This window comes from Leuresthes tenuis, unplaced genomic scaffold (assembly GCF_036924035.1).
Source record: "Leuresthes tenuis unplaced genomic scaffold, fLeuTen1.0.hap1 SCAF_21, whole genome shotgun sequence".
Taxonomy (NCBI): domain Eukaryota; kingdom Metazoa; phylum Chordata; class Actinopteri; order Atheriniformes; family Atherinopsidae; genus Leuresthes; species Leuresthes tenuis.
The window spans coordinates 21768926-21794111 of NW_027325375.1; the positions used below are offsets into that span (position 1 = coordinate 21768926).

The window sequence follows — 25186 nt, forward strand, 5'->3', positions numbered from 1 at the left end:
GTTGCTACTCCCTTTTGAACATGGTATTAGTTATTTTGTTCTTCCTTATGCTTTGTTTAGTTTGTTTGTATTATTTCAACATGTTCAAAATAAATTAAATGAATAGATTTGTTCAATATGGTCGCTGCACCGTGGTGTGCTTGGTTTGTGGTAACAAACCCAATGAGAGTTAGCTTATGTACAGGAGCAACATGAGGGAAAAGAATCTCTGGGATAATCAGACTCTGTGATATAATTAAACTGAACAAATATGGTTCAGTTTAATTATACTTTATCAATACTAAAGGGAAGTAATATTACCGTAGTACAAAAATATTTGTTTAACTAAGTTAACTTGATTTTACCTCACAGAGTTTCGCATGAAGGTCAGAATTTTGCTGTGACAGATGGTGAATCTTTACTTTTGGCACCACATTTGAGTTACTAGATTTTTCTTCTACCGTAACATAATTTCACATCACAAGTTGTGCACCGGCAGTAAATTGCTCCGATAGTTTTGTTTACATTTTAGAGACTTTTTCTGAGCTGTTTGAGTAGATTCTCCTCGTATTTTTGACACTTTCCAACATTTCTTATCATGAGTTGCCATGCCAACGCAAGAGCCATTTACAAACTGGAGCAGCTAACGAGCTGTCTAAAGAGCCCGAAGAAAGACTCCAATTTGAAAAGGAAACACCGTGGGTGTCAGGCAGGAACAAGACGGAGGAACAGGTGGGGGGGAGTGCAGGCCAGCCCCCCTCATCCCAGATACTGACAGGGAATTTATCTAGCAAACAAAATGGACGCCCTCAGGACGACCTAGAAACAATGCTGGAGCAACTACCCGGACACCAAAGTATTTCACAGCTGTTAAATCAGTGGATTTTCTTTAGAACTGTATTTAGCGGCTGGAAACCAAATTAACTGCAGCTTTTAATTGCAATATGCAGCAACTGTTGATGTGATTTATTGTTGCAGAACAATCAACCAGTGCATACTTGTCCAAAGCAAATGAACATGTCACCAGTGACTTTTTAGCCTAAATAGCCCCTTCTCCATCTGTTTGGATACATCAGAACACTGACTGGAGTTAGCTTCTCCTTTCACAAAACATTTCACTTCCCAAGTCAGAAAACAAACTCAATAAAACACTCCATGACAGCCCATGAATGCAGAAACTTTCCATTTTTCAAATTAATTGACACAAGTGACCTAATTACAAAGTCCCTCTTGTGTGTTTGCAGCCTTGAGATTCATAACCTCGTGAAATAGAATAAAAAATGCAAAAGAATCACCTCACAGTTCCATCTGACAGGTCACAAACAGAATGAAAGAAGGGAGAAGACTTTATTCAGGGGATTTGAATAAAGTATGAGTATATCAGCATCAGGGACGATTATGAACCTTTTTCAAAACAAGTTTTAAAAAGGCAGGAAGGAAGCGCCTCTTCATCAGCTCCCACTCTTTTACCTTCAAGCCCTTTCACTTGAACTTAATTTAACTGTTTCCAACATCCGCAGACACGAGCTGAAGTGTGGGCAGAGCAGACACCGCAGCGAGGGGTAGAGAACAGATGGCAGAAAATCCATCTGACAGAAGGGTGTTGCCTATTTGGAAAATATCACAGCACTGTGTGATGCACTGACACACTGACATGAGATATGCCCTGTCTTTGAGTCAGGGGCTACAGTCCCACCTAAAATCATTGGTTTCAGTTGTTTTTTTCGGATGGATAATGCTTCATTTGACAGAACAGGAGAGGAAATAGTAGAATTTCACTGTGATTTCTGTTGTCAGACATTCTTATTCTTTTCTTTTTTCCTTTTTCAGAACAGAAAGAGAGCTTTATGAAAGGAGATTGTTGGAGCTCAGGAGCAGGGGACCATTTTAACTGTTGGCTGGATAATAAAAGACATTTAAAAAATCTTCCCAAACGAAGAATCATAATCATTTTTCATTAAAAAAAAAAAACTACAAAAAAAAAACCCTCCAGAACTAATTAGGTCGTTTGGAAAATCTGTTCCCAGAGGAGCCTGGTGACAAGATGAAGCAAAACACTCACACTTCATCATTTGAAGCCATTTCGTTTCATTTGAAATACTCATACACTAGTTATAGACACTGATGTGTGAGTGAAACATGCTGCTTAAAGCTCTGGTGTTTGCTTCACTGACGTCGAAAACTGTAGCTCTACTCTGACGGAGGGGACCTTTTTCGAAGTTTCAAAGGATTATCAGATGTTTTTTTTAAAAAAAACAGACACAACAAATGCTGAGCTTATAATGTGGGCGGGGATTTAATATGGCATGGAATTTTTTTTCTTCTTTAAATACTAAATGATGGCACAAAACATCTGGAGCTTAAACGCACAAACCCTCCTTACAGGAGTTGAATAGAGGAGGGCACTCAGGCTAATCCGTCTGCTGGTGTGGCGTCACTCTGCCCTCTAAAGGCACGGCCGAGCATCGCAAAACTGAGTGCAGAAGGTCTCTTTTTCACTCAGTGCAGCAGCTCCAGACACTGCAAAGAACTCTGCTTATTCACGCCAGATGTCAGGTGAAAAGGGGCTGATGGCTCCGTCCTGCATAATTCTGGAAATGTCATAATGTTGAAGGTTTTTACCGTGCCGAAGTCGATGTAACACAGATGAAACCAGTTTTCATACAGTAGGACACAACTTGTTGCTTCATTGTGATGATTTTTGAAAACCTTCAAAAGTTTCTGTTTGTTCAACTTTTAACTTTCGTTTTGGTTTAAGGTTTTAGACTTCAACAGAAAAAGAAAGTCACTGTACAGTAGGCTACTCTGCTGCATTTTGGGTTGGAGAGAACAAATATAGTATGTAAAGCAAAAAATTAGTTAATATTCATCAAGCTCATATCAAATAAAGTTAATATTTGGTATGAGCACCTTTATTCTCCAACAAAGCCTGAACCCTCTTAGACCAGCTTTCTGTCATTTCTTCATGTAGTCTTCAGGAATAGTTCTCCAGGCTTCTTGAAGGACATCGCAAAGCTCTTCTTTCGATGTTATAAGACCTGTTGCCACTGATTTTCATTCCACTTCTTGTGTAATTTGGCATACCTCAGCCTTTTCTCCCTGTTTCCCTTCCTTAAGAATGGCTTCTTGACAGCCACCCTTCCATGGAGACCATTTCTGATGAGGCTTGGGCCAACAGTAGATGGATCAACTGTAGGTCCAGATGCATCTCTCAGGTCCTGGGTCAGGTCTTTGCTTGATTCTTTCCTCTTTCAAGGACATCACTTTCAGATACCGTTCATCTGCATTACATAGTTTTTAAGGCCTGACTCTTCTTCTTTTGTCTTCTACTTGTCCAGTTTGTCAAATGTTTTAAAAACTCACTGCACACCATGCTGAGATATGCCAAATTTTCACCTTGTTGGTGCAACAATACTATTTTACATCTGTCAAACTGTGTGATCTTTGGTATTTTTTATAGATAACATTTGCAGCTTTAATGACTATCATCCCGTAGCACTTACTCCGATCATCATGAAGTGCTTCAAAAAACTGGTCCCGGACCTTGGTCATTTTTACACATCGCACTCAGGTTTGACCAGTTTGCCTTACAGACCCTACATGTCCACAGAGGATGGAGTACCCAAAGCGCTTCACTTTGCTTTGTCCCATCTTGAGCAGACTGGGAGCTACACTTGGCTGCTCTCTGTGGACTTCATATACCATTGATAACATCCTGCCCCACAGACTGGTGACCAAACTCACAAATCTGAGAATACCCCACACCATCTATTAAAGGATTAAGGACTTCCTAACTGACTGCTTCAGAAGGAAGAAAGCAGACCTCCAGCCCCTGTTCATCAGAAGGAACTGCATGCGGAGGGTCTCAGAATTCCCATTTCTGGAGGTCCACATTCAGGATGACCCGTCCTGGAGCATTAACACCACAACTGTCATGCAGAAGGCACAGCAGAGGCTTTGCTTCCTGACAGTGCTCAGGAACAACCCCACTCCCACAAAGACTGCCGGTGTCCTTCCACCGTTGCTCCATAGAAAGCATGTTGACTTTCTGCCTCTGTGTGTGTGTGGATGTCGAAATATTCTCAAAACATTCTCAGGGACCAGTCCGTGTTTGAACTGTTGCCCTCGAGCAGATGTTTCAAGACTCCAAGAGCAAAAACTAATAAGTTTAAAAGTAGTTTTCATGCCACTGGCATTAAATTATGGATCATTTCGTTATTTTCATCTGCTGCAACATGTGTGCTCGAATGTTCCCAACGATGACTGTTTTAAAAGCTTTTCATTTTTTTATTCATTTACCGTACTATTTCAGAGGTTTAAGATGCATTTTTTTAAAAATGGTTTTTGCACCAAGGCTTTTCAATTTGGTTATATTTAATTACAATGACAATAAAGACTTTCTGAGTCTGATGGCTGCGATTAAAGAAATGGGAACAAATAATGTGTCTTTGTGAGCAACAAAATGCAGTGTAGACACAACATTGGTTCATCCCTTGAGTTAGGTGTCTTTTTTTAGGCTTGAATACTCAGACTGAATTGAAAATGAGTGAAAAAAGCAGTCAATGTTCAAAGAAAACGTTGAAAGACCTTCAGAAAGAATGGAGAACGGTTGCTCAAGACCACTTTAAAAGACCAAAAGACAGTCTAAAGTAATGAGGGGTGTCTCAAGACTTTTGCAGAGTGCTGTATTTACATGTTAGAAAAAAACGCGTGATAGAATTATGCATTTGCTCCCTTCTTTTTACCAAGTAGAGCCTGTCAGGCAGAACTCTGGGTTAACGCTACTCTCGTTGTATTCATGGCCGGTGTTACTGCGCCACTAAAGCGCAAATGGTCTCCAACTACACGGGAAGTGGCAGCATTTACAGCTGCAGAAGAAGAGCTTTTCTTCCTGTTTTAGTTTTAAGAGCTGCGATCCGACTTTGGATAGAAAACCACCGAACGAAACGAAGACAACAGTATGACACAGGTTTCCTTCACGTGACGGTCGGCGCCTGCGCAGTGACCCGGTTGTAACTCGGAATATTCAATAATCTGGAAGCGGCTCGCACAGCAAAAGGAGAAGAAACTACTGAACGGGTTGTTGCTTCGTGGGGACAGAGGCGCATTTCCCTGCAGGATCCGGTTACAGAGACGGACCAGCAGCCATGAGCTTCTTCGGTTTTGGCCAAAGTGCGGAGATCGATATAGTTCTGAACGACGCCGAGACGAGAAAGAAAGCCGAGCACAAGAGCGAAGACGGCAGGAAGGACAAATATTTCCTCTTCTACGACGGGGAAACGGTGTCGGGAAAAGTCAACGTGACGCTGAAATACCCGGGAAAGCGGCTGGAGCACAACGGCATTAAAATCGAGTTCATCGGGCAGATCGGTAAGCAGCTGGCAGGCCTGTGCTTCACAGAGAAGTCACCAAACTGTGGCATGAGGTGGTTTAAAAGCAGCTACAAGCACCGACTAAACCCACGTCAGGGGGTTTATTAAACTAGAGGCTACAAAGTGACAAGTTAAGCAGTTAAAAGTCCCCACCGGCCCACAACAAGCCGCTAAAGTGTCACTTTGAAGTGTCGGGTCTCATGACAGTTGTGGGCGTAAACTGCCGTCAGCTGACACATCAGCCATTGGCGAGCTGTCTCTGTGACCTTTGACCCCCGTTTGAATATATTCCCTCAAACTACAACAGCTACTCTCTCACACAGTTGTAAAAACTAAGTGAAACATTGCGTCTTATGTGTAATAAAGGGAAATTTCTCAGCTTCTGAAGCCTGTTAAGATTTATTTTTTATTTATTTTTCTGATCAGCACCAGACTGATATCTGTTTTTTTTTCCTCTCGGCTGGTTTAAGCATCTTTAGAACAACGCTGACAGATACGTGCCAAGAAGGATAATAATACCCGCCCTGTAAACTGACATCAAATACAGACGCCACGATGATCCGAACATGAGAGTGATCTGCCCCCCCCCCCCCCCCCCCCCCCCCCCCCCCCCCCCCCCCACACACACACACACACACACACACACACCTCAGAACAAAATTTACAACTTAGTCGTGTGCAGAAGTCACGAGCAAATCCTGATGTCTTAACAAATTGCACGGAAAACAAAAACGGGTGCAGCAATTTCCTGAAACACGTTCGAGCCAGAGTGTGCACATTTCTAACGAGTCCTGACGGTCAGTATCTGCTATGACTCAGCCTGAACCCTCTTAGACCAGCTTTCTGTCATTTCTTTAAGTAGTCTTCAGAAATAGTTCTCCAGGCTTCTTGAAGGACATCCCAAAACTCTTCTTTGGATGTCGGCTGCCTTTTGTTCTATTCTCTGTCAAGATGATCCCACACTGCTTCAATAATGTTGAGGTCTGGGCTCTGGGGAGGATTCATCCTTCCATAAGACCTGTTGCCACTGATTTTCAGTCCACTTCTTGCATCATTTGGCATAGCTCAGGCTTTACTCCCTGTTTCCCTTCCTTAAAAATGGCTTCTTGACAGCCATCCTTCCATGGAGACCATTTCTGATGAGGCTTGGGCCAACAGTAGATGGATCAGCTGAAGGTCCAGATTCATCTCTCAGGTCTTTTTCTCATTCCTTAAGGACATCACTTTCAGATAGTTTTTTTTAGAGATATACCAAGTTTTCAGCTAACAGCTCATTGGGAATCAGTCTGTCACAGTGTGTTTTCTTTGCTTTTTTTCCTCAACTCAACGAAATAAATGAGAACGAAGGTCAGTGGCTTTCCCAGAGTCATAAAGTGTGGCCGATGGAGGGATTGTTGTTGAAGGCTTCTACCACAACAGAAGAGATAAACAGGGAAACGCTTTATGCTTGTGCCTTATCTCATCATTCTTGGTGAAATCATAGAAATAAAAAAAGATCCGTCAACAAGAAAACGTTAATCTATCCAACTGCAGTCGGTGGATCGTTTTCCCAATGAGCTGAGCCCAAACCTGAAAGTGATGAAATTCATGACAGCACATGTTTGTATATTTTTCAGGCAGTGTGCGTCACTGAAGAGGAACTTCTTCTTTACGTGATCAACTGGGCTGTAAAAGAAAAAGAAGGAACAGTGTAAATAAAGCCCAAGGGCCCTTAGATTCAGAAAAGAAACCCTTGTTCTGTCCTGCTGCAGCTTGTTTGGTTAGTTTTAGTTAATTTTTTTTCTTTACACAAGTTTAGCTGAGTGAGCAACAGCCTTGGGGACTTCCTCTTACTTTGTCCTTTTCATCCACTTAAAGCATGAATGGAAGATTAGTTTTCCTCCATTTCTCCTTTTTTCTCTTTCGCTGCTATTTGGATTCAAATCCACAAGAATAACTGTTATGCATCTAGGTTTGGGGGTTGCAAAAGAAGCCAAAATATGTATAGAAACTGTTTCACATTAGGTTAGTTTGAGGTCATATAGACACAGCCAAATCCCATCATAAGTGTCAGTCATGTGAGGTAGATTAGAGCTGCAGAGGATGCTGCGTTATGATTCAATTACGGCCTCATTTTCATGTCGCTGCCTCCTGTAAAACGGGTCAAAATGATCTGACAATGACGTGTTTTCCAGAGCTGTACTACGACAGAGGAAACCACCACGAGTTCGTGTCTCTGGTGAAAGACTTGGCTCGACCAGGGGAGCTGACGCAGTCGCAGACGTTTGACTTCGAGTTCACGCACGTGGAGAAACCGTACGAGTCTTACACCGGTCAGAACGTCAAATTACGGTAAGCACCGTTGTTCGCCCCGTTGTTCGCCCCGTCAGTGGAGTGCGAGCTCGCTGAAGGGCTCGTGTTATTCGTCCAGTGCTGGAAAGTGAAGAATTAGTCGCGAGCGAAGTGTTGTCTTTGTTTTACCTGCACTGATGAACAGCCCCTCAGACACATTACCACTCAAAAGTTTGGACAAACCTTTTCATTTCAGGGCAAAGACCTCATGACAAAGTAAGAAACAGCAGTCCGTCACTACTTTAAGGTCAGTCAGACCAGAAAACTTCAAAATATAGTCTGAAAAACGACTATGCTGCAGTAAAACCAGCTCACTTATGGATCTTCTCATCAGAAGATGACCCCGAGTTCCACCTGCTGCTCACGAAAAGTTGATGAGAGCCGTCAAAAGATCTGCTTCTCTGATTAGAGCCAAGAATGATGCTTCCGAGAGCTGAAGGAAAAGAGAGAGCTCAACACTGAATGGGAAGGGGGACTGAATCAGGCCTTAATGGTGGAGCCGCTGCAAAGAAACTACTACTGCTAACAATACAGAGCATGTTAGGCGTGTCCCAGTTAACAGTTAAACTGTGGAGCTGCATTTATTTGAGGTGGCTGTGATCACGGCCCCATAATCGTCCTCACAGAAGACAGAGTTTACACGTCTTTATTATCTCAATGCACCCACAGTGTGAGAGTTGCTTCAAGATAAATGAATTGCTTTAAGGTACTTATTTGTATGACAAATAAACGGCAGGCATATGATCTCCCGTTTGGAGGAATCCAGCAGTTTGCGTCATCAGCCGAAAGCGTTGAGCCTTGAGATAAATGAACGAGAGAAAACTGCAGCTTGTGTTTCTGCGCCGCTGTGCGACCATATCGCGTTATTTTCCGCTGCTCCCATCTATCACAGCTCGCTTTGAAGGTTTTCTCGTTGGGAAAACTTTTATCTCGCGCTGTTCTGAGCGAGATTGCAGCTTATCTTCCTCCAGGCAAGCGGACAGGATACAGATTAGCGTGTTAGCTTTGTGAGCTCAATACATCAGAGGTTCTTGCTCTGCAGGGGTGTTTTATTTGAGCCACACACACGCATACTTCGGCCCTTAGAAACGGCCCGTTTTTAATCGCTCCTCCCTGCACCAAACGTGACGACGCATTTTAAACATTTAATCTGTTACTTTATGCATGTTGCAGCTTTGCATTTACCAACATCTGGTTTTGTAACTAAGGTTTCTCGTCTGATTTTATTGCTCACAGTTACTTTCTGAGGGCGACGGTTGGCAAGAGACTGAACGACATCAGCAAAGAGCTCGACATCGTGGTTCACACGCTGAGCTCGTACCCTGACCTCAACTCCTCCATCAAGATGGAAGTGGGGATTGAGGACTGTCTGCACATCGAGTTCGAGTACAATAAGTCCAAGTATGAGTAACCTGTGTGACTCTTTTCTTTCACATGGGAACTGCCTGGAAGCTGCAGACGGTGGAACTTATTGATGGATCGTGTCGTCTGCTTGCAGGTATCACCTCAAAGATGTGATTGTAGGGAAGATTTACTTCCTGCTGGTCAGGATTAAGATCAAACACATGGAGATCGACATCATCAAGCGAGAGACAACCGGCACAGGGCCTAACGTCTACCACGAGAACGATACCATAGCGAAGTATGAGATCATGGACGGTGCTCCAGTCAGAGGTGATTTTTAGCCTTTCCGCCGCCGGTTCCTGTCATTTGTTGTCGTCTAAAGCTGCTTTTTGTCCTCTGGTATCGCAGGAGAGTCCATCCCCATCAGGCTGTTTCTGGCCGGCTATGAGATGGCGCCTACAATGAGGGACATTAACAAGAAGTTCTCAGTGCGGTACTACCTCAACCTGGTCCTCATAGACGAGGAGGAAAGACGCTATTTTAAACAGCAGGTACACAGACGGCCTCATGGCGTCGAGTCGGAAATGATCTGTAGGTCGTCTGATCACCTGTTGGGTTTCATTCTGTGGAAAACAGCCTGGTTTACAAGCAAAATGCAGTTCTGCATTCAGCATATTCAGACATGTTGCTTTGAGTTTTCTGTCCTGACACTTTAACGTCCTCCTTTGTTGACCTGAAAGTTTTGCTTTTACAACCTTATACACAGTCTGTAACAGAGCCGAGGTCCGAAACCCAACTGAAGGCGCAGCTATCGGGACAGTGAGGAAATATTTGATGGACTTCTGGGTTTCGGTCACATTTTGCTGCCGGAACTTCAATTCAATTCAATTTTATTTATATAGCGCCAGATTACAACAATTGTCATCTCAAGGCACTTAAGTAATATAGTCCAATTCAAGCCAATTGGAATTCAATTCATCGTATATCACCTCGTCTTCCATTAGTCTTGTGTTATGTTGTTGCAGGAGATCACTCTGTGGAGGAAGGGTGACATAGTGAGGAAGAGCATGTCTCATCAAGCCGCCATTGCCTCCCAGCGCTTCGAGGGCTCCTTCAATCCAGAGAGGATCCCGAGCCAGAGCGCCGAGGAAGACGACAGCTAAAGCCCAGCCTGCACTTCACCTCCCAGCTGCAGAAATGTCAGTCTGAACTCTGAATGTGAAAATCATTTGTTTTGCGTTGAGATCGAATGCGCTGCGGTGTTTGAACGAGCGAGAGGCTTTGAAATATGAGAGAATGTGCTTCAGTCCTGCCCCAGACTGGTTTAGTTTCAAATCCAGTAATCCTCATTGTTTTTCATTTTAACCACCTTGAATCACCTACTGGATGGAGTTTACTACACTCTGAGTGAGTAGACGGCGCCGGCACGAAGAAAACGCCACAGCAATCACTGAAATGAATAAATTCAACCTTTTTGGCAAACATTTGGGGAGAAATCCACCCATTAGATGCACCTAAATATCATTTGCAGATAGCATTTTCGTGTATGAGTGTGTGACATGATGCACAGATCCACCTCGGGTGTATTTGTAACTTTACCTTTCCTTTAAACTATTTACATGGCTGTAAGATGAAGCTGTGCAGAGCCTATAGTCACAGATTATACGTTTATAAAAAGATGGTAAACTATAGCTCTTACGGTATACTTCTCTGTGTGCTTTTATTTAAAGATTTGCCTTTTTGATTTTAAAGATTAGACTCTTGGATGACTAAAAGTCTCCATATGAAGGACTACAGTTATTTGTATAAGATGATGCTCAAGATATTTTTCCATACATTCCAGGGCTCCCATCATAAAGAGAAGTGGTGATAGTGTTTGTTTTTTAAACAAAAATCCATATTTTTTAACCAACATTTGACATGTTTTACGCAGCAGGTAGTTGAGGCTTGTTGTCAGGTTCCGCTGAAGCAGACGGGGCAGCACTTGTGAGCGCTTTGGGGCGTATTTTTTTCTTCCATCATCGTTACAGTTGCCACGGTCTTGTAGTTCTTATTTGCACTATGACATCTTTCAGCTTCTCTTCACAGACACGGTGATGTCATGGCAGGGCTCACAAAGTCGTCGCTTCAAGGCTAATAAAGACAGTATTACTCCTTAGTTAAAGCAAAATGCTGGGTGTTCTCGCTCCAAATCATCACATACTGACACTTGGTCACGAGTTACTTCTGCCATCACATTTCAAAGCGTTGGGCACCCCTTAAGGTCTAGATTTAGTAAAGTGAAAAGTAAAAAACAGAAGTAAAAGGAAAGCCAACAAATCCGTGTTTATCACGTCTAAAAATAACTCGTCTGCTTCAGTTGACCAACTCCAGACTCTAGAAGTGGGCTTGAGTTGGTTTTGATATTTGACATTTAAAAAAAAATGACCTTAATGGTGCTCCCATGGCGTTGAAATGAGACGACAGGCCCTGAACATGTGAGTGAGGCTGTGTAGCATAGCTGCTTGTGAGTCCTGCCTGTTTAAAAGGGACTTTAAGCAGAGACGATGACGGGACACCAAATATTTCAGAGCACTGCCGCTCTACTGGAAGTCAGCCATCGCAAAGGAACATCGCAGCCCCTGTGATGGCTACTTTAGCTGTGGAAAACGGCGTTTTGGCAACAAAAACAAGCACTTAAGTTGTCCTGTAAAGCATGAATTATCGATTCGATAGTTTCGATCTGTCTCACGGACGGTAGACAATATAACATGAAATACACTGCCTGTCCAAAAGGAAAAGTCTAACACCGCCTTTAGCTCTGATTACAGCACGCATTCGCTGTGGCATCGTTTCAATAAGCTTCTGCAGTGTCGCAACATTTATTTCCATCCAGTAGTTGCGTTAATTTTTCGCCAAGATCTTTTAGTGATGGTGGCAGAGTCGGACCACAGCTCAAAGTCTTCTCCAGCACATCCCAAAGATTCTCAATGGGGTTCAGGTCTGGACTCTGTGGTGGCCGATCCATGTGAAAAAATGTCGTCTCATGCTCCCCGAACCACTCTGTCACAATTTGAGCACGATGAATCCAGGCATTGTCATCTTGGATCATGCTGTCAGAGAAGAAAAAAAAAAAAACTCAGATGGAATAGCCTGGTCATTCAGTGTATTCAGGTAGTCAGCTGACCTCATTCTTTGGGCTCATAATGTTGATGAACTTGTGCCCATCACCCTATAACAGGGTAAATCTGGACTCATCAGACCACATGGACCTTCTTCCACTGCTCCAGAGTCCAATCTTTATGCTCCCTAACAAATTGAAGCCTTTTTATTCCGATTAGTCTCACTGATAAGTGGTTTTCTTAAGGCTTGTTATGCCCCTTCCAGGGGTAACCAAGGCACAACGTAAACGTGACTCATTTTCCTCAACCCTCAAGCAGCCACAGAGACATTATTTAGAATTTAACATAAAAGTTTATTTTTAATTCATATAAGAAGTATAATGTCCACTTGGAGATAAACTAATGGGCTTCCTGACGGACCAAGGCCAAAACAACAAGCAAACAAAACTATCTTCAAGAGGGAATCTGACCTAAACAAAGCAAGTTCAAAACAGAAGACGACCACTTACCTCCCTATACTAAAAAACAGGAGAAACTCAAGAAACTAATATGGCAGCCCACCCCTACAAACTCCAAGATACAATTCTTTTTACGACTCAACAGGACTTGTTGTGGCTGGTTGGGAGGAGAGGGAGACGAGTCCCCCTGCTGTCATCATCCCAGGTCTTTATCAAGAAGTCCACTCCCCGGTAGCCAATCCGTACCGGGCTCTTGAAGTTTTAGCCAATCAGCGCTTGGTACCTGCACACTGTAATTTGCATAAAATTAACAAAAAAGGACAGAACTCAACAGGCTTCACCTCTGTTTAGTCCCAATACCTTGAGTTCCCTCTGCGTTGTGCATGTGGAAATAATCTTACTTTCATTATTAAACACAGCCGTGACTTCTGGTGTTGTTTTTTACGATTCGATTTCACCAAACGTTTAAGGAATCGCCGATCACGATCATTCTTTCCTCGAAGATAATGGTTCCCCACTATCCTTCCAGTTACCAATGGGAGGCACTTACCTGTTTGCTCAGTTAAATCCAGGCGGTGACTCTTTTTTTTTTTTACTTTTTCGGACGGGCCGTGTATACAAAACGGATGGAATTAGATTAAAATCATATTTCTGATCACTAAAATCAGCTGCAGTTAATTCAATAGGAATCTGTTGACAGCGTCTCTCACATCCTACCAGGTTTGGACAACAGGTGGGCCTTTGGGCTACAATGACAGGAAGTATCGATGTATAATCAGAAATCAACAAAATGTCGCTGCTTAAAGTCCCCGATAGTTCCTCGATTGCTGGTTAGTTAGCTTTGTGCCTGGAAGAGTATAGTGCCAAAATCTCTCGGCACCATACTAGTAAGCAGTTACCACGGCACCTTTCCATCCATGTCGACTGTGTTCAGAACTTTTTACACTACGGTCTTTTCACGTCACAAAGCGAGACTGGTGTCAGATCGTATTATTTTGAATGTACCCGAAAGGCAGCTCTGTTTTATTGAGCACTTAATTCAAATAAAGAAGCCAAACTTAATTATGTTTTCTTGTTTTTTTTTTGTTTTTGTTTTTTTTTCGCTTCCAAGTCCAGCATAAAGATTTTTCTTCTCTAAATCTTTCTTCTTTTTCTAAGATATATATTTTTTTTTTCTGGACTTAAAAAAAAAGAGCACACTAGTGAGCATAAAGTGTCAGTGCAGCTTTCCAAAATCAGTCCCCCCACATATCATATGAAGTCTTAGGCATGTTTAGACTGCAGAGCTTCCCAGGCAGTAAGGTGAGAGTTTTTTATTATTCAGTCGACCACAGACTCCTGGATGCTGAACTGATTGCTGATGTGATACAGAATCCTCAAGCTGCTGTTGGTTGTTTATTTCAGCGTGTTTATTCTCTGATTTTTTTTCATTTTTTTCACCTGTTTATTAAAGGGTTTTTTGGGTGCTAGTAGCCTTTATTAGACAGAGGGAAGACAGGAAAGAAACATGAGGCCAGGACTCGAACCTGGAACCACTGTGTTGAAGAAACACAGCATCTGTACATGGGATGCCTCCTTAACCAGTGTTTGTTTTTAATGGTGTCAGATATCACTGCTTTGTGACCCATTCCACATTGTGGATAAATAGGGGTTGAATATTCCCAGTGTTTGATTATCTGCTTGGAACTTCCTATTCCCAATGTGCCCGTTGCTAAACGCACCTAATCTCCCCAAACTTGGAGTGGCTGACACTAAATGAGCAGTTCGTCTCACATCGGTAACATATGGAGTCAGTTGGAACTGTTTGGAACCCCTCGGTAACCACAAACCCCTTAAAGTTGTGTCCTCAAGTGTCAACTCCAGCTCACTCCTTAAAAATGTTCTTCATAAACCTACATGAGGGAGGAGAAGACAAACACTGTCCAGTTTGCACCTATAAAACCAGTAAGAAGTCATTTTAAATGAGCTGCGATTAAGTCCACACTAACTATGCAAACATCCAGTCAAATCCAACTTTACTTATAAAGCACATTTGATACAAAGAACATTTAATCCCAGAAACCAGCCTACATGAAGTTAAAAGTCATCATTTCTCTGTGCAACTCGGTACAGTTTCTATTTTCAAATTTCAGATTTAGTTTCTATTTTTTCTGTCTTTATATATGTGGCTGTGATTCTGCAGGGAAAAAAAAAAAGAGTAAACGGAGATGAAAGTCAGAAATAACGATGAGGTGTACGGCATTAGAGCACGATGTAAAAGTAGCCATCTTTTGGTCCAAGCTTATCGTCATCCTGTCTGTAAATGTTGATTTTAAACATTTTGTATCAGCTTTTTTTCTTCTTTTTTTTTCCTTGAATAAAAAGGAAGTAGCTGAAAACATGTCATCAGTGTTCAGAAACAATGTTTTTCTGTGAGGGACGGATTGAGTCCATAGTTTAAGGAGTTTATCATGATGTGGATGCACATATCCTAAATATTTTTGTAATCATTGCAGAAGATGATATTATTTGTACATAAAAATGCTATTAGAGTGGCGTGTGCGAAACTTTGGAGAAAACTTCTGTAACTATCAACAATAAGATGAACTTATCTCAGTTAGAAGTGAAAAATAAAGCATTCTTTTAATCTTTTTAAACCCTATTTGTGTGTTATTTTCGTGTACAGTGTGAAGAGTTGGGGGGGGGGGGGGGGGGGGGTAGAGGAAGCACCACAAATTAATCAGGGCTGCTCGAGAGATTTAGGCTCTCAGATATGTTATACCAAGCTCTCGGAGCTTAATCAGCTTGTTAGAGCTGTAGCTTAATAGGGTTTTTAAGAAAAGCCGTGCTGCTCTCGCCAGCTGTAAAGCACTTAGAAAATAGGAAAAAAAACTGATGCCAACAAAGCAGGGGAACGCCATGAGAGAGAAAAGTGCTTTCAGGCTGCAGATTCCTCAGTTTATAATGACATTAAGGAATTAAGTTAATGGGAATGGTGCGAGTCGGGCTGTGTTTACGGACGACAAGAGAGAACCTCTCAAAATCCCCCTCTGACTGCAAAAGGGCTTCAGGTAGATTCACAGAAGAGTCATCAGAAGAAAACCCTTCCAGCTTCCTCACTGCAGAATTGAATGTAAAACAAAACAACTATTTAATCAAAGCTGCACTTTTGGAAATGAGTCTTGTGGGAAGGCGAAGTGGAAGCAAAATGTTTCGGCTGGGATGAGCAAGCTTGTGTTTGGAGGATAAAAAAACGGTTTAAATGTGAGGAACGTCTCCAACTCTTGGGCCCTGAAGCTGGACGGATCTTCCTTTGGACTTGCATTGCAGCCACGGGAAACTTTTCACAGATAGAGGGAAAAGTGTTTTTTGTCCAACACCAGCAAATTCTGGGAGCAAACATCAGTCTGAGGATTGAAAGAGGACAGGATCTCAAACATGGCATCGCACTTCAAAATAAAACCAACACAATCTAATGATCGATGCACCTCAAAGAGACCCAGAGACATTTTCCAGGAGGAATGAGCTAAAATCCTCTTAGCTGGCGGCAAAAAGCATTAACAAACTGTCAAAGGAGGTGAGTAATATACTACTGACCATGCAGGGTGCTCTTGTCCTCTTTGGCTGCTTTATAACTTTAAGAGATGGAAATTAAGATAAAAACGCTGAATCATCTTCAACTTTATGCCCTTTGGAAATCCGGTCATCTTTCACGCTCTTGGCTTTTCACAGTGAGAGCAGTTTTTAAGCAGGCGTATCTACTCTTTTGCATGCCACTAAATAAATTGGATGACTGTCTGTGTTTATGCTAATGTACCGGGACTCTTGTTCAGCCTGAACAGTGCATTAAAAACCAATTTCATTTAGCGAAATTGTGTTTGTGGTGATAGAATCAAGACTTTAAATCCACCATGACAGTCCCCAGTAAATGCCAAATGTGATGTGTGGCCTGACAGTAAATCCCCAACATAAACACCAAGGCTGCCACTAGAGGTCAGGTTTTGATTAAATTTGTTTGTGATCTCAGCGAATATGAAACCTCTTAAAAAGCTGTTTGAACAGAAAGGAAGTTAATATTTTCAGGCAGTCCTGTTTCTAGGACAGCCTTCTTTCACCTTCGTAATATTGCCCAAATTAGGAACATCCTGTCTCAGAGTGATGCAGAAAAACTACTCCATGCTTTTGTTACTTCAGGATTGGACAACTGTTTGGACAATTCTTTATTTTTGGGTTGTCCCACAAATTCCCTGGAAAGCCTCCAGCTGATCCACAATGCTACAGCCAGAGTTCTGATGATAACTAACAGGAGAGATCATATTTCTCCAGTTTGAGCTTCTCTTTATCGCCTCGCTGTTAAATTCAGAATAGAATCCAAAATCATTCTCCTCACATATAAAGCTCTTAATGACCAAGCTCCATCATATCTTAAAGATCTCATTGTTTGAGCACTTTGCTCTCAGATTGCAGGTTTCTAGAGCTAGAGTTTCTAAATGTCGAATGGGTGGCAGAACCTTCAGTTATCAGGCCCCTCTCTGTGGAACCAGCTGCCAGTTTGTGTTCAGGAGGCAGACATCCTCTCTCTGCCTTTAAGACTGGGCTTTAAAGTTTCCTTTTTGACAAAGCTTATAGTTAGGGATTGCTCAGGTGACCCCGAAACATCCCACAGTTATGCTGCTATAAGCCTATACTGCCTAGCACAGCTATAAAAAGGTGTCAACCAGTTTTTGACGCTGCAGAGGCACGCTGACGTACACATGGGTATAGCATGATAATATGTGTGAAAATAAAGGCCAGCATTAATGGGTACTCTTGCAGGGAAAGCAAAGACACAAAACACCCTCGGAGTACATCCAGAGGGGACATTTTACAGTGTTAACATCATTAAGAGCCTGTTTGGCATCCATATGGGCTTGTGAGTGTTGTTTTCAGACAGACTGGAAAACTGTGAACACAAGGACAGATGCATATTCAGATCATTTAATAATCTATTGCGTAGTCTTCTGTATCGTGAGGCTTGAAATGAAAGGCCCAACTCATGTCATAGCAGTCCCTTTAATCTTTGGAAGTTCAGATGCAAGAATCCGCTCCCAGACAGCGTTCGACTGGTGGCCTCAGGTCATTCCTCTTCTTGCTGACAGAACCGTCAGTCCGTCATTGAAGCCGAGGTGGGAAATTAACTAAAACCAACTGGGATCGTTTGTCCGAGAAGAACATTTGGAGGAGCAAGGAGGTGAGGTTAGGGGCCAGGTTTAAATGTCTTCTTCTGCTTCTTTTCATTCTCCTTTGGTAGCTTCTTGGAACTGTGAAAGTTTTTTTGATAATCCTCAATAGCTAACCGCTTTTCACAGGTACTCCACCGCTTGTCCCAGACTGAACCTCTAACCTTTAAAGTACATACGATGTGCATGTAAATCTCTATTTTGGACATCTTTCACAACGCTGTTTCAGATCACAAACAGTTGGGGACATCTCACTTGAATGGCTTGCTTAAGGTCACTGGACATTTCAAGATATGCATTTTTAAAGTGTGATTCACACTGACTGGTGTGGTGAAACTTTAAGCCAACAGCCACAGCAGGCTCAGCTGGATTGTCTCTGAATCCTCTTCTGAGGAGAAGCGCAACACTTTCTGAAGATCACACTGTGAAACAGCCTCAAAATCCTTTCACTTCTCAGACATGTGATTAGAACATCTCACACAGCATGACAAAACGCATTAGCAGCGACTATTTCTGGTTAAAGTGACATGTTTCTCTTCATAGTTTTGACTTTTATTATTCCACCACATGGCTTCACTACTCGTTAATCTTAAGGACAGCATCAAAACCAAGAGTATCATTTGAGGAGGAAAGAATGTGAATAGATGTACAACGCTGTGCAGAAGTCTTGAGCCACCCCTAATTTCTTTATCTTGCTTCCAAGCTGCCAGACTTTCTTGTAATCTTTCAAAGGGGACTTGAGCAATAGTTCTCCAGGCTTTCTGAAGGTCGATTAAAGTTTTTCAGTGCAGCTCTTGTGCCTGATCAATTGAAGAGGAATGTTTTTTATTGTTTCTTAAGCCACTTAACACTGACTCATGAAACATTAAAGCATAAACAAGGCACCTAACTCAAGAGACAAACCAGTGTTGTGTCTACACATAAAAGACTACTTGGCAAAGAACCAATTTTAAATTGTATCTTTAAGGCACTTTGTTACGAGCAGCCTGTCACAAAGACACATCGCTTGTTCCCATTTCTTTAGTTGCCGTTTTGAAAAAATGCCAAAGACAACACAGTCTGACAGACATAAAATAGTATTTTTGTCTTTGAGAGATGCATCTGGACCTTCAGCTGATCCATCTACTGTTGGCCCAAGCCTTATCAGAAATGGTCTCCATGGAAGGGTGGCTGTCAAGAAGCCATTCTTAAGGAAGGGAAACAGGGAGAAAAGGCTGAGGTATGCCAAATGGCACGAGAAGTGGACTGAAAATCAGTGACAATGGGTCTTATGGAGGGATGAATCCTCCTCAGAGCCCGGATCATCTGTGTGGGATCATCTTGACAGAGAACAGAACAAAAGGTAGCCAACATCCAAAGAAACACATTTCTATCAATTTCACACATTTCCTGTTTTCCTGGCAATATCTAAAGAAATTTTTTTAAAAAAAGTGTTTTTTATTCTTCTAAATTCTGATAAATGAGCTTTTCCCTGATGTAGCACGGCCCTTATGTCTAACAAAGAGTAATTTTTCTTGACTATACTATACTAGAAGTGATGGATCAGTCATTCTCAACAAAAATGGATTCCTGTTCTGTTCAATATTTCTGTGCTGCCTTTAAGTACATCTGACGGGATTCTAATTCCATGATTAACATTTGGTTTGTCTTTGGCTTTGTAATATGCCCCCAGGCCGCCATATTTAAAGCCAGAAGCAATAAGTGTATAGCAAGAACTTTAAAGCATACTGTCAATTTATATACTGAATCTGCCTGGTTACAGACCAACCAAACCTTGATCATTATCTGTTAACTGATACTCTTCAAAGTCTATTTTCTAAAAATATTTTAGAGGTTATTTTGATGATCTTGGTCTTGTTGTCAGCAGCAAATCTTATTCCGGTTAATTTTGAATGTGGACACTTGTAAGACGTGCCTACAGCACATAAAGTGGAGAAAACCCACTTCAGCCAAATCATCTAAGCAACGTTAAATCGGTCCATTATAGGACTTCCATAAAACATTTTGAATTACAGACAAACATCTAATTTACAACACCACGTCCTGGATGTTAGGGTGTCTTTCTTCTTCGCGCTTTAGTGTTGTGGTTTGCTGGTGTGCAACATTTCCGACGTCCCGTGAAGGCAGCGTAGAGATAGCTCTGCTCCTCCGCTCCGGTCTGTATCCACCCCGAGCTGCTCTCCGCGCGGAGTCCCACACTGAGGACATCCTTTTGGCAAGTTTTAAACTGGAAATATCGCCGTGAGCCAGCGGGGAAAGGCGAATATTCTCCGACTTTTGTGTCTCACGGGGATCAATGAGTTGGCGGGGGAGACAGCATTCCTGATTTTTTTCCCTCGCCGGGAATACAACAGTAAGTGACAGAGAAGCGCCGCTCGTGCGCCTTGTTGTCCCGGGGGAGCCGTTTTTGTTGTTCAGAGTCAACTGAACTCACTGCTAATGCGACCAGCGGCGCGCTCTACCTCAGCCTGGAGAGTAGCCGCAAAATATCCTCCGATACTTTCTGCCTGGCGTGCTCGAGTGTGAAGGGTTAAGCTGTGATGAGGAGGGAATTAAACAGCGGTGAAGCGCCAGACGGAGACAGCGAAAGCTAAGCTCATCACCCCAACCGACGGTGGTCATCGACCGCAGCCCCACATTACAATCACCAGGTACTTTTGATACGTTAATGCTATGGACTGGTTAAATGTGTTTTGCACTCTTTAGCGTCACTTCTCAAGATAAAACGTAGAGCTGTATTGAATTCGGCTTGAGTCCCACGTGTGTGTGTATATGTGACGGGGGTATGACCAAAGCGAGAGTAATGTCTCCCCAGCTAGTCATGGCTCGCGTGGTGCGGACCAGTGTCTTCCCGTAACGCGGGGACAGAATTCTGTACGGACCCTCATTTAAGAAAGAAGTGTTTTTACATTCTTTCCCCTAAAATCCAAATTTATATCCCAACTCAACTATTCCAACCATATTGATTGATTTTATAAATCTTTTGTCCTTGTTCGGTTATTAAATAATTGACCAAATATGATAACGTACCCGGTTGAGTCTACTCATTTGCATTACAGTTTGTTATAATATCTATTTAAACTGTGTTGTACCAGGTGATGCCGCATTCACCGGCGTTTATTTCGACTCATTATGGACTATCGTGCGTAAATTTAAGACCTTCATGGTAACCATTAAATGAGAGAAATCGTTAAATCGCTCAAGTTTTGAATGGAAATCTGTTTTTTTTGGCGTTCCCCACATGAGAACTTGATCTATAAGGTGATAAAAACGCTGTTGAAAGAGGTCTAAGCGCACTTCATTCGTCTGCTGAGTATCGTATCGCCTATAGAAATCAAATAAAAAGGCTTCTGTTAGAAAGAAATAGCGTTTACCGTTTGCCATTTTCTTTTAAAAGTGATTGAATATAAAATGTTGAATCCTTAATTAGGTTTCCTCCACAAGGGAGAGTCTGAAAGCCCCTCTCTCCTTAACTTGTTATTTGATCCAGGGTGCCTATTGGTCCTCAGAAGCTACACTCCCTGTATTAGATTACGATGTGATAAGGCATGCGTGGAAGACTTTAATCCTTATTTAACCTGACAAACCAACTGCAAACAGGGATGGGTACACACATACTAACATCCGGGACAGGTTGGATACGAATTGATGCAGCAATCGACCACCCCAGCAACAATTGGGGAGGAAATGCCTTGCTGAAGGGCGCTCTGAGCGCAGGGTCCACAGGATAACTAAGTGTTTTCTGATCATCTCCCTTGTGCAACGTTTCACAGTTAGCGTGTCTAATTAGTTGCTGCAGCACAGCTCCAAAACCTATGGCATTTATTGCTGCAGCATGACTGGCTGGAACACTTTACAAGCCATGGTTCATTAGGTATTTTGCGATCGGGGTCACGGCTCAGAGCATTTTTATCCATCTGTGTGTGTGTGTGTATTTGTGAAAGCAAACTCTCGCTTTCATTTGTGCAGCTGCCCCAGCATTCCCAGCGTGTCAGTGCTTGATGTGTTGTCTGATCCAGCCCTCTGCTCTAGTTCATGTTTCTTATATGAAGAAATAACATTGTTTGTCTCCGCTTTGATTTTTCTTTTGGCAACTTTCACTCTTTGATGATCCAGTGCTGTGTGTTTCTCGCAGAGAGGGCAGTAATGTGGAGTGGACTAACCTGTTTTTTTTGCTTGGGAACCAGCAGGTAGAAATTTGATTCTTTGACGTGTTTCGCTTGAAATCTGATATTATAGTGGAAAAGCACCTGACCGGGGAGTCTCGGGCATTGATCAGTGACTATTCCACAGGCCTGTGATGACCTTATAATGTTTTAGGAGTGGGTGGTGCCTCTGGCGAGATGTACTTTTTATAACAATCACTTGTAGTGCCAGTCATACTGCCCTTTGTAGATGGCTGAAATAGAAGATGTGTTGGAGTTACATTTGCTTTTAATAAGTTCTTTGGCTGCGTGTTTACCTCGATAGATAAAAAAAGAAAAAATACCAGTGGAATCCATGCTGTAACAAGTCATCCTATTTAATTCAGCTCTGTGCCTTAAAATCAAATTTCAAAGCAACGTGCAAGCCCGACTGCCCTCGTTCTCGTTATGCAACCAACCGCTTTGTTTTTGTCTTCTTGTTATTTACATGAAACTTTGCGCACTCAAAGGTCTCCTTGTTTGTGTCTGTCCTCGACAGCCACGCACAAAGCCAGACGTGACCTCTGACCCCAGCCTTGGATACTTGCGCATCGTGCGGGATTGAGCATCCATTGTTATCCCTTTCTGTATGTTCATTGATGATGCCTAATGCAATGTTCTCAGGCCCTACCCCACGCGCTCACCAAGCCGCAGTCACTTCTAAGCTTGAAAAAGCGTCTCGCTCCGAGCTCGTCGCGCAGTCTGAGGATGCAGTGACATTCCCAAGAGAGATTCCATTCCCCCGTAAACAATCTTGGCATTGACACAGGCACTGATTAGTGAGCTGCCAGGGTATTTCAACAACGACCCAGCAGAGGATAATGAGATCGGATCTGCAAAATGGAGTTCTCATTCAGGATTCTGCTGGCAAAGAGGTGCGTGAAAGCACTCTGGTAGATGTCGGGCAGGCCTTGTTGGCGAAAGTTGAGCTTGCTGTTTTATTGAAAGAGTGGAAATTCGACAGAGTGTTCAGACAAGGCGCTGAAAGCATCCAGAAAGCACTGGAAGCTGTCAGAGCTGTGTGTACCACAGTTAAAAGATTATTCACTTATGCTTTCTGTCAGCAGTTTAAGGCGCTTTTCGCTAAAGTGACTGGAGTAAGGTGTCTGCTGCAGAGATATATAATCCCTAGGTTTTCCAGGCTTAAAACTGTTAATATCATTGATGCCTGAGGGCAAGAGTGTGTCATATAGCGGCAGAGAACAGAGGCAAGAGGAGCAAGTTTGGAAGAAAAAGCAGGAGAAGACACGAATAAGATAAAATAAAGTGAAACTTTGAAGATAAAGCAGCGCTTTGGCTGAGTTTTAAAAGTGTATTGTGCAATAATTCCTAAAGATAATGAGATTTACGACTATTTCAGTTCGGCTAAGTCCACCCAACAAAAACACTCAAAATTCACGTGATGTTTTCCAGTTGAGAGATAAGAAACTCTAAAACATCCAACATTTGGGGTTCCGGCTGTTGCAGAGTTTTGTTTGCTATGAATTGATGCTACACTGATAAACAGAACTGAACTAAGTTGGCAAGAAATTGTACCTTAGTTGTGGGTGCTGGGAACTTCAAAGTTATCTCCTGGCTACTGATGGGGAAAGTTTAGAGAAAAATCTAACAAAATAAATTAAAAACAGGTTAGAAACAAGAGGTGTGGGTGTGTTGCTTACACAATAAAGTTAAAGCAAAGGATAAAAAAAGATGGCGAATTTTACTCGTGTATTGCATCTATGAGGGTGATAGGGATAGAGCTTTAGAGGTCATACAGCCATGACATCACTGCTGTCAATAATTGATGCATGTGTAAAATGAGTCTGTGTGCAGCTGTTACGTTGCCGACTCAGGCCCAGACTGACCTGTGTCACACGATACCGCTCCGTTATCCGTCCAGTAGGCAGAAATGTGCACTTTAAAGGGGCTTTTGGGCAGCTACGCAACAATTAAAACAGGACATGTTTCCCCCGTTTCATTTCAAGTTTGATCTTGTAATTCAGAAATCTCCCCCGAGCTGTTAGAGGCTGCATTCTGTAAATAACTGATTCAGCTGCACGAGCACATGGTGGCGATTGTGGTCATTCGCAGTGTGAGGACAGGCCCTTCGTGTTGTTGTTGTTGTTGGGGGATCTAAATACCGCCTGTTCACCCACTCCACACCTCGCGCTGTTCATGCAATCAGTTAGATTTTTTTTGTCTCTCTCCAAGCACACAAGCCAGCGTGTGCAGCTATTCTTGCTTTCTGAGATATAAATGTGGGGCAAAATAGGTCCCGGGTTAAACTTGAAACCCTAAATGTTTGCTATTTGCTCCTTTGAGGTAATGGGGTTTTATGTTAGGAGTTATAAAAGCTCCTCTGGCCTTATTTGTGTTAATAACACAGGCCTCTGCTGTCAAATTAGGTCAGCAGAACAACAGGGAAATCTGACTCTGTCGCTTTGTTTTACTGATATTTAACATTACAGTATGTAACACGAATGCAAGAATCTTCACCACATTGCTATGTTTGGAGGAATAATTGGTGTCGTGGTTGTAGAGGAATGCATCTGCAAAGAATGTAAAGTTATTTGAAAATGCGTTTGGCTCTCAAGAGTGCAAACCATCTCCTCTTCAAGTTAAATGTGTTGCAGTTCTGCTTTTATCACACCAAACGCTACCAGAGACACTCCTGACTGTCATCCTGGGGGTGATTAAGTGAAATCTGACAGGAAACTCACTTCAGGTTAGATAAATTGACTAACCTCTGCAGCCTGTTATGCTTTTGGAAAGAAAAATGACTCTGCTGTCTTGTGCTCAATTTGTAAAGTTTGGTAAAGCTGTCGGTTTCAAAAGTATCCAAATGATGACGAAACAAGTGTAGTTCAACTTTGGAGCGGAGTTTATGAACCAAAGATAAGTGACATGTGAAACAGCTGTTGTAATAAAGGGTGGTAGCTGCAAATGATGACCTGGCGCACCTTCCCAGGTGATTAAACAAATGAGTCGTTCCCTTTTTGGGAAGATAACGTGCGTTCGGTCTCAGTCTCAACCCCTCTTTCGTGACTCTCTTCGGCTACACTCATTCTCACTCTATTGTTTCCGCTCAGTTTCCTGGTTGGTCATTGTAATTTTAATATTTTCCTTTCCCTTTTGGGTTTTCGAGGCGGTTAGCAACCAGCTTAGAGGCACATTGTTGCCCACTAGTGGACTGGAGTGTGCTGAGGGATACACGGCTGCGCATGTAGATGGATCTTT

At 42.5% G+C, this 25186-nt stretch overlaps 1 protein-coding gene across 2 annotated transcripts; it reads left to right on the plus strand.

Moving 5' to 3' along the window:
* Nucleotides 1-4850: 4850 nt before the first annotated feature.
* On the plus strand, nt 4851-15221 carry vps26bl (vacuolar protein sorting 26 homolog B, like). Of its 2 annotated transcripts, XR_011909344.1 has the most exons (7): nt 4851-5349; nt 7526-7682; nt 8919-9083; nt 9181-9356; nt 9435-9577; nt 10052-11384; nt 11420-15221. XR_011909344.1 is itself a non-coding variant. In XM_072374744.1 (6 exons), exons 1-6 carry the CDS (start codon nt 5127-5129, stop codon nt 10187-10189), a joined length of 1002 nt encoding a protein of 333 aa, XP_072230845.1. In that variant the 5' UTR covers nt 4851-5126; the 3' UTR covers nt 10190-15221. The 2 variants fall into 2 exon arrangements, 1 of the variants encoding a protein (XP_072230845.1); XM_072374744.1 differs by having other exon boundaries at nt 10052-15221.
* The last annotated feature ends 9965 nt before the right edge of the window (nt 15222-25186 follow it).

What these genes read in the sequence shown, in the direction of transcription:
- vps26bl (XM_072374744.1), top strand. Translation starts at nt 5,127, where the DNA reads ATGAGCTTCTTCGGTTTTGGCCAAAGTGCGGAGATCGATATAGTTCTG. An exon ending in GGTCAGAACGTCAAATTACG is followed by an intron (nt 7,683 to 8,918) that starts GTAAGCACCGTT and finishes TATTGCTCACAG; the next exon opens with TTACTTTCTGAGGGCGACGG. An exon ending in GGACGGTGCTCCAGTCAGAG is followed by an intron (nt 9,357 to 9,434) that starts GTGATTTTTAGC and finishes CTGGTATCGCAG; the next exon opens with GAGAGTCCATCCCCATCAGG.